Consider the following 13,985-nt stretch of genomic DNA (forward strand, 5'->3'; position numbering starts at 1 on the left):
CCAGGCGCGTTTCCACAAGCCGCCCATGAGCAGCATGGCGGCGGCGGCGGCGGCGGCCCCTCCTGCTGCCCGTGGTCTGTAGGTGGCGCGGCGGCCGAGGGCGCTCCCGGGCAGCGGCTCCGGCGGCGCCTCCCGCTGCGCCGCGTCCCGCGCTCCCCTGCTCGCCGGGGCCGCGGCGGGGGCGGCCGGGCTGCGCTGCGCTGCGCTCCGCCCCGCCGTGCGGGGGTGTCTGGGCGCCCGGGAGCAGCACGGCTGCTGCAGTGCCGCGGCGGCCGAGCGGAGCGGCGGAGCTGAGGGTCCCCGCCGGGGCTCCTTGGAGGGAGGAGAAGAGGAGGGCGCGGGGTCGCGGGTGCCGACGGCACTGAGAGGCTGCCGGGACCGGGAGCGGGACCATGTCGCTGCAGAGCCCGCCGGCTGCCGCCGAGCTGGCCCCCGGCCCCGGCGAGGGGCATCCACCGGGAGCGGAGCTGAGCCAGGGCAGCGCCGCGGCCCCGTCAGCCGAGGAGGGTGGCGAGGAGGAGGAAGAAGAGGGAGAAGGGGAGAAGGAAAAGGAAAAAGAAAAGGAAAAAGAAAAGGAAAAAGAAAAGGAAAAGGAGGGAGAGAAATTGCCGCCCATCCCGTCGGCGTCCACCGCGGCTGCCGGGGTAAGTCCCGTCGGCGCCCGGGCAGCCGCCCGCGGGCCCGCCTGTGCCACTCCGTGTTCGTTTGCTGTGTTTGCCGCTTCATTTGCGAGGAGAAAGGGATGGGGGGAATCATCGTCTTCGTTTTCTTTCATGTTCCTTTCCGTTGAGAGGCTTTCATTCAAGTTTCTTAAAAATAACAAGTGCATCTGTAAGCAATGACATAATGAAGCTATAAATTCTCCATCCACTTATAGTTAACATTTTACAACGGTCTGCTCTGTCGGGTTAGTCATGACTGAGGGTTTGCAGCATTGTGAATGTTCATTAAGGGCTCTCGGGGGTGGAGGGTTTCAGCTCTAATACACTTGATGGAGAGAGGTAGCTGGGGACTACTTCTGTATTTTTAACTTTTTCTTTAAAAATAGTTCCTTTTTTTTTGGTGTTGAAGCAAAGATCACAGAACATTTTGATGAAATGATGAATGAATTAATGCAGAGAAAAAAAATGGAGGAGGGATATTTGCCAGAATAACTTCCTTTCAGACACCTTTTTGAGGTTTTTAATTATACCAGAGTTGGGCTTTTCTTTCTGCTGACTATACAATATTACAGAACATAAAATTTTCCCAAAAATTCCAATCCCAACGAGTTGGATATCTTACATAGCTTAACATTAGAACATGTTAAGTTACTTCAGTCCAACAACTGAACAAAAATGTTACTAATCCTGTAGCAATACACTTAGGAGATTTTAGTGCAGCAGTTCTGATAGGCATTGGACTTATTATCATTTAAATTATCATTTATTTAAATTCATAATTTGAATTTAAAAGATTGCACATATAATATTTATAACTGTCAGGAAATAATTGTGATGTTAAGCTGAGTAATTGTATGCAAACTCCTTGGAGCAATTCTGCCAATTTTGTGTTTTGCCTAAATGTTCCAATCTTCTGAAAGACTTTCAGCTTTGTAAATCTGTCAGGATGTGCAAGAATATATTTATTCTTGTGATTCAAATACCGATTTGGTGGGAGAAATCTGTAATGGACAAGTGCCCAGGAGTTTTTCCTACCTTTGATTATCTCCAGCTTAGACTTTGAATGGTAAAAGCCCGTCCCTTAGAATAAAGATAAAAGTGCTGGCCTAAAATGTGTCAGGCTTAGCTCAGCTAATGGAAAATGTGTGCCCCTGGATGGCCATATAGAATTCCAGCTACCTTAAAGAACCAGGCGAACATCATAGCTGGACATCCATCATGTACCTCTGAAGTGCTGGCCCCAGTCAGAATCTGTCTGAGTGGACCTGCTGCAGAGGAGCTCTGACCTGGCTGGGTGTGGTTGTGTGTCAGGTGCAGGGCAGGGTTTGAATTTACCAAGAGCCTTACTTGGGGTTCAGTAGCGTGTTACAGGGGGAGTAGAGAGAGAGTTTTGTGGAGAGATGTCATAGACTATCACCAGAGAGGTGATAGTTTGGGTGTCAGCATTCACATTCTGGGAAGAAACTTGTGGAAAGCTAAGTAATTTGCTCCCTAATAAACCAGAACAGTTAGAGACTTCTGTAAAGGAAAAACAGTCCAAAGTTGCACCTTTCAAGCTATGAATGGAAGGGAAAATCCTGCTTCTAGTGCAGCCTGTTCCATTGTCATATGCCTTTGGGAAATCTGAATGTCCTCCACATCTTCTTGCACAGGGAAGAAAATCTTTTCATCCTCACTACTCTTTGCTTGCCATATACATAAGGGTCTTGAGTAAGCAATGTTAGGGCTAACACAGGATTTTCCAGAAGCTCTTCTAGATGATCTTTTGTCTCTTCTGAGAAAGCAGTCTATATGTGCTCTTTGAAACATTTTGACTTGTTTTCACCATTTCATTTAACTTCAATAATGAAAAATACAGTTTTATAAAGTACGATGCTAGTAACTCTCCAGTCTTATGGTGGGGCTTAGTGCTTTGGAAAGCTTCCACTAAGAAGCCAGCAGAGTTGTGGGTTATTAATATGACCTTAAAAAAGGACTAAAGATTACTTTGGTCCTCTTACTCCCTCCTAGCATATTCATTCCTTTTGGTGGGTGGGAGGGGATAGTGGATGTTCAGTTTTCTGGTGGCAGTGTGCTTGTAGAGTCTTAGGCTCTAAAAGCCCAATGACCTCCTACAAAATTTTTAAGCATGACATGGTGCTGTGCACTTGCCCTAGATTACTCCCTCGTGGGTTGTCAGAGTTTCTCATTAATGAGTGTGAAGTTTCCTTCCAGGGCCTCCCAATAAAGCCTTAGTCCATATGTTTGTCTAATATTCTTGGAACTGTACTTGAAACAGAATGATGGAGTTAAAGAGGGGATGCAGATTTTGTTCTTTATGATCACTGCTGACAGAAGTGACAGTAAGGAGAAAGTTTTTAAGAAACTGTTCACCTGTAATATTTCAGTGACATGGCTGGAGTAAAACCTAGAAAGCTAAGTCAGTCAAAAAGGCTGTCACAATAATTTATTTAACAAAAACTCCTTTTTTCAATTATCTCTGCTATCTATTCCTTAATAATCGTAATTAGACTAGTCTGTGCTTCATAGCTTTTTTGCCTGCAGCACACATTTTGTGATGGAGCAGATTAACCTCAGATCTGGAGTTGTTTAAAAGTTCTTTTTCAGTCACTGTTTGTCTAGGGTCTGTTTTACTCCGATCATGTGCCACATGATTTTTAAGAGTCATCGTAATAATATTTCAAAAGTTATAGAATAAAAAGAAATGTTAATCTGAAAATTACACAGGTAATTACATTTTATTTTGGAATGTTTGTTGCATACGAGGAATGTAGAGCTAGAAATTGAAAGCTGGTAAAAATAGAAATTTTAGAAATTGAAATTTGATATTTTTAAAGCCTGAAGCCCTGATGATTGCTCAAATTTACAATTTAGTGAGTTATGAGCCATAGAAAAATAGCTGTATGTGCCACAGTTATTTAAAATTTCTGGCAGTGTACCAGCTTGTGTACACTGTGGTGTGGTAGGTTTATGGGCTGTATTATTACCCTTGGTGTTTTTTCAGGATGTTGTGGTGGAAGTGAAATGCTTTTCTTAGAACTCTGACTGCATGTCTTAGTCTAAATGTATTTCTGTTAAGGGAAAAGGGAAATGTACTGGTTCAAAAAATTTGGTAGGATATTACATGAGAACCTGTATTCTCATTTGCAGAATTAAAGTTTTGGTTTGTGTGGAAACATTTTTCTAACTGAGAGCACAGATCAGGAAAATGAGTCTTTAGGTTACTGTGAGGTTGAAAATCATGATGTGCAGGAAGGGTATGTATATTTTTTTTTGAGTTGATCTACCTTCTTCTGATATCAACTGATGACTTGGAATTGAGAAGAAAATTAAAATATTCATCATGAGATTTCTGTCATCTTGGGCAAGCCTCTTAACCCCACCTATGCTTTGCAAATTCTCTAGTGAATAGCTATATCTAATAGCCCCCTGTGCTGATAAGCCAACAGACTAATTGGCACAATCCTTTGGAAGTCTGATGTGTGATTTCACTTCTGTTGCTGTTAAAACACATTAGTGCTCAACACTTCCCAGCAGAGACTTATGCAGGCTCCTTGGTGACAGCATGTACAGGTGCTCAAGCAGGGAGTCTTTTAGCACTTTGTTAACCAAGTTTTGTTGGTAAGCCTTTCTTCAGTGGCAGCAGATGCTGACCATTTTGAATCATTAGGGAGTTTTAGCCAGGTAGTCAGTATTCAACTTTTTTTAGAGGTTAGAATTTTTGGCCCCACATTTTAAGTCTTGGGAGATTTGTCTATACTACTTGACTATGTTAGGGCTATTTGGAAAAAGGGATATGTGACACTTTCTTCTGTTTAAACTGAGCTGGATGTAGTGAGAAGTATAAAAGTAGACATTAGAATACAGAAAGTTAGAATATTATTGACAGCATCCTAATTGTATGGTGTTTTCCTCACAGAAATCCAAGGATATCTTCATATCCGGCAAATTAACGGTTGAGTTTTTAATGTAATTGAAAGGAATTTTATGGTACCTCTCCTGAATCAATTTGAAACAAACTTGCAGAATCATTATTTATGTTTTATTCAGTTATTACCAGTCTGATTTAAAAGGTATTTAAGAATTCTGTGTAAAAGCCTCACTAGGAAGATTATTACAGCAGTAATGTATTAGCCCTTTAGAGCATACTGTCATCTTAATTACAGGGGTTGGAGGAAGGAGCCAAAAATCAGTTTTCCACTTTCAGCAATTTCATCACAACTATCAACCAAAAGAAAGAAGACATCGGAAACAGAAATTCACCTACACAACTTGTTATACCCAACATCAAAAATGGTAAGAGAAAAAAATACCTGTTACTTAGTTACCAAGTTTAGAAGGTGCTCGGTTTTCTGCCAGTATTTGTATTTTGGTAGTGCCAGAAAATCTGGAAATCAAGATTTCATTCAATTATGCTGTGTTGTACATTGTAGAGGCAGTGAGATATATGATAGCCCATCCTCAGTGGAGGTTGTGTCATAGAGACAAGTTGGATAAGAAAAAATAAATAGATCTGGAGGATGGAATAACTATCTGAAACTTTAGAGAAAGGTACTGATTCAGCAGTTTATCTGCAGATATTTGTCTAGCTGCAATCAGGCAGTGTCTCTAGAAATTGTCAGAACTTTGGAGATAATTATTTTATTGCCATCTGAAGGATGGTGGGAATGAGGCAAGCATAAGATTTTTATAAGGGAGGCAGTTGCTGAGAGATGGTGTTTTTCAGTGAAGATGAAGGCCAGTGATGGCAAAAAGTAAAATGCACAGGAAACAGTGAGTTCTGAAGACTTTATAAGTGAGAAGGAAGGTTGTTATCCTGTGATGAGGTAACAGTACTTGATGAAAAGATAGAAAGTGTAGCTCTGTATTAAGTATGGTAGGCTAGAATAATGAAGCCTAGATGAGATGATGTTGTGGTTAGACCTGGAATTTTTATTTGACTTTTGGGCTAGGAATTCAGTAATTTGGGACTTTTCATAAAACACTGTACAAACATTTGTCAGGTTTGTATTGATCTTGTCTCTGAGCAAGTCCCCTTCAGACTTATTGTACTGTGGTTCACTAAGTCTTTATAGCGCTCAGTGAAATTGAGGCGGGAAAGACACTGCACTGAGAGATCTCAGTAGTGCAACGTTGAAACAAAACTGTTGACAAGTATTGTCAGTTTCAAAGTTGTACAGGAAAAGGTGGTTTATAACTTGCAGCATTAAATTCTTACTAAAATAATCTTTTATTAGTCCTGTTAGCTATACTGCAAAACTTTCTGCTTTGTATCAAGGAGATTTTCTTCATCAAAGTTTTTGATCATTTCTTGAGCAGTCGTGCACAGCTGAATCTTTACTTGATGTAACTGGGCAAGAAGCCAGAAATTACTGTTCTTTCTTGTCTTGTAATATTGTGTTATTGCTGTTTATCAGCTCAATACAAAAAATTTCCCATTTCTGCTCAATGAAACTCCAGTGATGGATCTTAATTAGTATTCTTTACTGGCAGAAGAGCAAATAAACCTATGTACAAATAAATTTGAATGATGACAAAACATACTGAAGTTGACCATATGTGTTAAAGATACTATTAAAAATCAATTTTAGTGCATGTAAATTAAACTGCATGTATTTCAAAGAAGGTGACGTTGCTGACAGGGTGCAAGTTACCAGCTTAGCACCTGCAGCCTCAATTTACTGAATTGAGAAGCAGTGTCTGCTAGCAGATGTCTCTTCTACAGATGTAGAAGGAATGTTTTGCTCATTCAGTGTGTTCAGCTGGTTATAACTCAATGTTTAATCCATTTAAAATTGAGAAGACAGAATGAAAGTTAAATCAAAACACTTGTTATTCTCAGAGTATAAAAATAAGACAAATTCTTAGATTCTTTAAAATCAGTCCATCCTGCTTTCAGAGAATGGTATTCAATAGCAGAACATATGCATGGTTGGATGGTTTGGCGCCTTGGCTTGGGTTAATTTATTATCTGTATGTCTACTCTGTTTTTTTCAATTACTACTCTTTTCTAAAATGGTTAAAATTCCATCTGTGAGAATGGACAAGGTTCCATATCAGTAATTGATGCGATCCTCAGGGGATTGAGGACAGCTCTGATCTGTTATCTCATGAATGGTGGCTGAGTTAAGTCACACAGACAATGACTCTGTCATGAGCATGAGAGAAAAAAATCTGCTTTTGGATTCCTGGGACTTTTATAGCATCTGTTTCCCTGCTGTGATAAATGGAGTAGGCAGCCGTGTAGTGATACTACTTTGATGTTTAGTTAATTTAAAAAAAACAAATCTTCAAAAAGGCTTAGAGGGGTCTTATACAATTCATAGAGGATTTTCATTAAATATGTATGACTTTTGAGGACGCTTTTATTTTATATAATGTCTTTTATCCCAAACATAAGTCACAATTCACGTAAATGCTTTTATAAACGAGCAGCATAAATCAGACTGTAAGAATGTTTGAGGATGTTTGTGAAGACACTGTCAAAATGAGTGTTGGAAATGCAGTGGAAATATTTTTTCATGTTTTGGGTGGGCTTACCTTGGCTGACTGCCAGACACCCACCCACCAAGCTGCTCTGTGGCTTCCCCTCCTCAACAGGACTTGGGGAGAAAATAGGATGAAAAAGCTCATGGATTGAGGTAAAGGCTGGGAGTACACTTTCCGATTTTCATCATAGGCGGAACAGACTTGAGGATATTAATTTACTGCCAGTTAAACTAAACAGAAACAAAACTCAAAACACCTTCCCTGCTTGCCACACCTTCCCTTGTTCTCAACTTCTCTCCAATTCTGCCAGCAGCCTGATCAGGCATTGGCTCTCCACTGGCTGCAGGGAATTCTCTGCTCTAGACCCTGACTCACCTCCTCCTTCTCCTTCTTTTCCACTCATGTGAGTGTCTGTAGGGTAGTTTCTCTCTTTTTTTTCTTCCTTTTTTTTTTAATCCTTCCTCTCTCTCAGCTGCTGTGCAGTTTTTTTTTACACTTTCCTAAGTATATTGTCACAGGGGTGCTATACCATTGTCACTGCTGGGCTCAGCGTTGGCCTGTGGCGGGTGTGTTTTGGAGCTGTGTCAGACACAGAGGCAGCCTCGTCTCTCCTCTCACTGTAGCTGTTGTCAAGTCTTGCCATGCTAATCTGATCAACTATTCTCAGATCAATAGAAAGGAAGGAGTAGAATAGAAAGACCTTGGCAAAGCACTGCGAATTGTACTAGAATAGGTAGCCAAATGTATTAAAAAGAAGTGTTCAAATATGTTTCTGTTTCACCACTAATTCTGTGTAAGACAACTAAATGGAAAAGGCAATTTTTTTTTTCTTTAGAGATTCTCTGTGGAAGCTGTAGATGTTTTACAGTCATCTGTAGCTAAAATTCTATATCAGAGTGTCAAAAAATGGACAGAAGTCTTGTCCTTATATGATAGTTGGACTTTGGTATGGTCATGCATGAGATTTTTCTTAGCTGTAAGGAACACCAGTGTTGCAGTTTGTATATTGAAAATTTACAATCTACATTGGAAATACAATAATTGGCATCCCTGCTGTTTTTGTTAGTTAGCCAAATTTTCCATTGTGTCTGCATGTGCACATGGTAAGAAAAATACTTTTTTAAAGAGTTAGAATCAAACACTTGGAGTTTTATTTTTTTCCTAGTACCAGTTTATTTGTGTCAGATGCATTGTATTTGCTCTTCTTTACCTTTCTTTTAAGGGAGGGACCTACCAGCTCTTTGCCTGGATGTACGGCAAAAGAAGCGCATGTCGATGGATACGTTACCCCAGGAACTGAAAGCACCAATTCCTCCTGAACCTTCCCTTCCAATTCGAACCAAAACTGTGAAAGATTTTCAGTAAGTTATATTGATGTTCCTAGAAATGTGCTTTCTTCCTTTCTTTGGAATTCTTTTCATTTTGACCTAATTCATACATTTGATTTTGTTAATCTCAGATGAGGAAACAGTTTCAGTAAGACTGGCAAGGAATTAATCTGGTTGTGGTGGTGGGATTGATAACTCTGTTGCTGTGAAAACCATCAAAATATTTTTTCTAGGTTGAACTGTTGTACCACACAGAAAATGGCAAAACACACACTTCAGAATTAGAAATGCAGTGAGCATTAGTTTTGGAAAAGAATATGTATGGCTTATTGTAGGCTGGCAAAGCCCATGCAGTCTTAGGTGTTTTTGTTATACTGGCAATTATTTCTCTCTTCCATGTTTGAAATTTTGTGCTTCTAGGGAGGAAAAGGGACACTTTTTGATTATTCGGTGTGTATTTTGTGAGAAAGAAAAAGAGCTATAAAGGAAAATTTGCAAAGAGGTGATTCTTTCCTGGTATTCAGGTGATCCAACGAGCTGAATTTTTTTCCACATTCAGATTTTTGTATTTATTGACTATTGCCTCTAGACAACCTGCGGCAGTTGTTTGTAAAAAACTTCTTCCTTACATCTGATCTAAATCAGCCTGAAGGTTAAAGCCATTAGCCCTTGTCCTGTCCATTTGAATCCCCAGCTGTGAGCCCCCACCACCTCTCCATTTCCCCTCTCCCATGGTTGCCATCCTCCGGGCAGGGCTAGGTCCTTCTCAGTTGGATCTGGCAGCTGCTCCCTGCACTGAGCTGGGTTTGGATTTCCTTATGCTGAGGATTTCTTGCACAGCCTGCAGCGCAGTGAGAGGAAGCAGCTTCCAGAGGAAGGCCTTGCACAGGTCCGGGTAGATGACATAATTCTTCCATCATCCACCAGCACTGTAACCCTACTGTAGAAGGCCACCAAATTTGTCAGGCACAATTTGCCCTTAGTGAAACCACGTTGACTGTCACCATTGACCACCTTGTCTAAGATTAACCACCTTAGATTGACCATCTGTGCCTAAGATTTAGTTCTATTTGAAAAAATTTAAAAGAAAGAAAACGTTGAGAAATTCTAGTGAATTTGAGTAGTTTAAGCACCATCATACTAACTCTGAGAAACTTTATCATATCAGTGTAGCTGCAGCTTAATTCTGTTCTGCTAATTATTTGTCCTAACACGCTGAACTGTGACATTGTGAATTAACATTTTGAATAAAAGACATTGCTCAGGTTTATCAAACACAAAATATGCTTTTGTTCTCTTATAATACCATGATCTTTAAATGACAAAGAAGAGGTTAGAAAGATACACATATTATACTCGTCTGTCTTCTAAGTGTGCTTAGTGAGAAAAGCTTAAAGTTACAGTGCATTTTAAGGTCTAAGTGGCTGGCAAGATCAAACCATTACCAGTATTTGAATATATTTTCTCTAGGGATGATATGGAAAAGTCGAAGGCATCGGGAGATTGGAAAGCTGTACATAATTTTTATTCTACAACTTTTGATTCTTTCTTGGAGATAAATGCTGCATTTAAGGTAGAAAATAATTCCTAATACTATTTAGTAATTACAATGCTTTGTATCTTCAAAATGTTTCCAAAAATATCTGTTAAAGGCTTTCAGCCAGGTATTCAAGGCCACTCAGATAATTTTGTCATGATCTCACCTGCCTTTTGTAGACAATTTGTTATTGCATTGATTTATTGATTCCAGTTAAGCAATTTTATTTCAAGTTTGTGGACCTTTAAAATTCCAGTATGTAGTTTGTTTGTGACACTGTGACTGTGTGAGTACTTTCTACACAAATTACAGTTTTAAAACATCCATGCTAAGGCAGAGGCCCAGGCAAATCTGGAAACAGAAATTCCATACCCCTAAAAAAAAAGATGTTGTATGGGCTCTATTGTAGCTGTTCATGTGTTATGATGGCATACTTGGTTTTCCTGGGAACTGTTATATTTGTCTTTCTGAATTCTTGCTAAATTATTATTTCCTGACTATTATAGAGCAAACTGTGCTTATGATATTTAAAATGGATGGTAGGATCTGAGCCTGGATGAAATAACCTGTGACCTTTAGTTATTTAATAAATACTGAATGCTTAAAATTTTCTTGCCTTTGTCTGATAATGGATCAACAATAAAGATGAAAGTTCAATGTAATTCATTATTTGAAACCCTCTTATATTTTGAAAATAGAATGCCAACATGAATATTGTTTTGCTCTGTCTTTAGCATGCTAATTAAGGAAACTTATGTTCTTATGTCTTGATTAAGGGAATACTTATATCTGAACGTGTTTTCCTAAGCTTGCTGTTAAACTTACATATTAAAGATAGCTATAAAATATTCAAAATGCTTCATGTATTATCTAACTTACAGAAAGATACCAATTCTCCATTTAATACCATTGAGGACTCTGGAATCGATGCAAAATTTGTGAATGTTGTCTATGATGCCTTATTGAATACTGTAAGTAGAGAAAAAGAATTCATGTTTTATACCATTTTATACCAAAATTTTTCCCAGATAGGCATGATTTCTGAAGAATCTCTCAAAACATACTTCAGATGATCCCATGAGAATTGTCATAGAATCCTGACAGCTGCTCTAGTAAAAGAGGAGGAAAATTTTCCTTCTAGTAAAGCATAGTTTATATTGCGGTAGTTCTTAAAGACTGCATATCTTAGAGATATTACATGGCTGTGATGGGACTGCATGGTGAGAAATAAAAAAACTGCGAGGATGGGAATAGTAAAATGTAGGTCCTCTGCCTAGTATACTAAGGACAGGAGTAGTTTAGAAATTATATTTACAGGATATAAGTGTTGAAAGGCACCATTGGCACAACCCCACACTCACCTAGTACATCTGTGAGGAAGATATTTAGGAGATCAGCATCATAACACAAAAGATTTCTTAGCTGTCTTGAAATATAAGCATAGCAAAGTTGCTTGTTTGTACAATGCCTTGTATTGAATATGTGTAATTACTTCAGATATTATTTTTCCTCTCCTTTCTTCATAGCCTCAAGATGTTCAGAAGTCAGTCCTAAAAGGAATAATTAATGGTCTACTGCAAGAATGGACAGGGTAATTATAATAAATGTTTGAAACTTAAATCTGCTATATGTTTTATATTTATTGCTTTAGGCAAAGAAAGAAAATGTGGTGCAACTTATTTGATACACAAGAACTTAATTCTTTTTGCAAATCTGCTGAAATACATCTTGAGCTCTGTAAGCTGGCCTTGAACCTCTGAGAGACGGATCCATACGCAGCCATGTATTCTGTCACCAAATCTCAGCTGCTTGTTGCCGGGGCATTTCTTTGGACTTCTTAACTGTGAGATGAATTTAAGAATTTAACTAGGTTAAAACTTATTCTCATTGTCTATCCCCCAACAGCAACCAGGACAGTTCCCTGATCCAAAGTTTACTTCACAATACTGTTTGTGTGAGGTAGCACTGCAGAAAGAGCAGTACAAGATGCAGAAGGGATAGGCAAAAAGCAGGAGGTTTTTGGAGATGACAGCATCTTAGCATGAAGTAATAGAAGTGAGAATGCATAGTGTAATTTATAAAAAGGTATAACAAGAGACAGTGGCTTGTTGTAGCTCACATGTGACCCAGGTCTTGGCAACCCCTTTCTCCAACTTGTTTTTTGTGCTGTTGCTGCGTGTATTTGTGGTTATGTAAAAGCCTTGATAAACGTGAAGGAGTACAGAGGCTGCAGTGGTAGAAGTGTATGGAGAATTCTTGCAGGAAATATCAAAGAGGAGCAAATAAACTCCTTTATGGTGTCACTTGAGATAGACAATAATGCTGAATTCCCTCTTTAGAATGCCTTTGAGTCCTCAATTCTGACCCTTTTTTTCCTTCTATCATGTTTTAAGAAGACAGATAATAAATGGCCTGCTACTTTTAGAGAATTGTCAGAATCTGTAAATGACCTTTTCAGTTTTTGAGAGCAGTGAAGATTCTTTAATATGGTATTCTATACATATCAGCAAAGCAAAATAAAAGCATCCATGATTTCATGACTCTTAATATCTGTAAATTATGGATCCATATGGTTTTGTTTGTAATTTCATTCCTTCATAGGCCACGAACAAAGGATGATCTTAGAGCATATTGTATACTTTTACAGGTAAGGAAAATACAGTATTTTTATGTAAGTATGTGTCAACTTACAATCTATAAACCAGTATACTGTGCAAACAAGATAGTTTATATAAACTGAGATACTTCACATCCAATTTCCTGTTGTAAGAATGCGTTAAAATATGGAAAAAGTGTTATGCATGATGGGAATGGGAGCTTAATGGAAGACAGTTGATGGGGAAAGGTCTATTAGTGCATTGTTTTAGTCTATGCAACAAGTAATTGTTTGCTTTTATTTTCTGTGTTGGAAGAATAAATATTTTACCTATTTATTTGTTCTTATGTTGTCATTATTCCCAGATTTGCTGTATTAGGATGCTGTAACTCCGAAAGTTTCAGTATATGCACTGATATTGCTGTGACTTTCTCCAGTGTTGCATTTTATTCATTCTGTCTGGCTGACTTTTTTCAGTCTGTCTGACTGGTTACAATGTCTGATTTCTGTCTGTGGTCACCTCTTGCCTTTGCTGCTATGTTGGCTTGCATTTGTAGCAGATTTCCCCTTTATATTTTGCTAGTGTACCTAACACCTTTGCACACAAAAAGCAGTTTCTGCTGCTATTTGAGAATATCAAATGGCAATTTGATTTATTGAGACAATAGTTTTCTTCTCTGGGGTGGTATATACTAGCTGTGAATTAAAAATAATGTCTCCTGCTAAAATAAGGGAATATGTGAACACATGGAATAGAGGGAAAATTAGTTTGGATTGATATGGGATAGACAGGAGCTATAAGAATTTGTATTACTAATACGAAAACCACATCACTTAGAGGAGTGTAGTTTGTGTTACAATGTAAAGAATGATCCAGAATTTTGACTGCTGCTTTTGGGCTACCTGCGGGCTTTCTTTTGGGGGAAAAAAAATTGTATTTTTACAATACAGAAGTTGTGAGTTGTTTTTTCCCATAGTTTTACCTCTGTCCCAGCTGTTTGGTGAACTACTTTCTTGTGTAATTGTACTGGCAACAACAAACATAAGAAAAAAATCCTAATGACTTTTTTCCCTTTATGCAGTTTATTAACCTAACACTTTTTTTAATCTTTTTCAGAATCCTCAATTTAGTAACACTTCTACTTATGTCATCTATGCTCACTTGCTAAGACAGATAGCAGCCTTAACAGAAGCTGACCATCATTTCCTAGTGCACTGGTCTAAAAAGTAAAACAAAAAACCAAAACCCCACATTACAAATTCCATTTCTAGGATTACAATTGTTCTGTATTTCCATTGATGTTGACTGTTTTATAAATTATATGAAAATTAATTTAATTGACTAAAGAGATTGGTTTTGTTGCTTTCAAATA

At 38.6% G+C, this 13,985-nt stretch overlaps 1 protein-coding gene across 3 annotated transcripts in view; it reads left to right on the forward strand.

The window, feature by feature from the left end:
• The first annotated feature begins 266 nt into the window (after positions 1-266).
• HECTD2 (HECT domain E3 ubiquitin protein ligase 2) overlaps positions 267-13,985 on the forward strand; it is a 32,866-nt gene continuing 19,147 nt past the window's right edge. For all 3 annotated transcript variants that reach the window (XR_004060843.1, XR_004060844.1, XM_030951391.1), the window contains exons 1-8: positions 267-644; positions 4,829-4,958; positions 8,374-8,512; positions 9,950-10,052; positions 10,898-10,987; positions 11,543-11,607; positions 12,618-12,663; positions 13,730-13,839. Coding sequence is in view for 1 of the 3 variants with exons in the window: in XM_030951391.1 (XP_030807251.1) it covers positions 393-644; positions 4,829-4,958; positions 8,374-8,512; positions 9,950-10,052; positions 10,898-10,987; positions 11,543-11,607; positions 12,618-12,663; positions 13,730-13,839 (935 nt within the window). In the remaining 2 variants the exon portion in view is untranslated. The remainder of the gene's footprint in view (positions 645-4,828; positions 4,959-8,373; positions 8,513-9,949; positions 10,053-10,897; positions 10,988-11,542; positions 11,608-12,617; positions 12,664-13,729; positions 13,840-13,985) is intronic.

This window comes from Camarhynchus parvulus, chromosome 6 (assembly GCF_901933205.1).
Source record: "Camarhynchus parvulus chromosome 6, STF_HiC, whole genome shotgun sequence".
Lineage (NCBI taxonomy): Eukaryota > Metazoa > Chordata > Aves > Passeriformes > Thraupidae > Camarhynchus > Camarhynchus parvulus.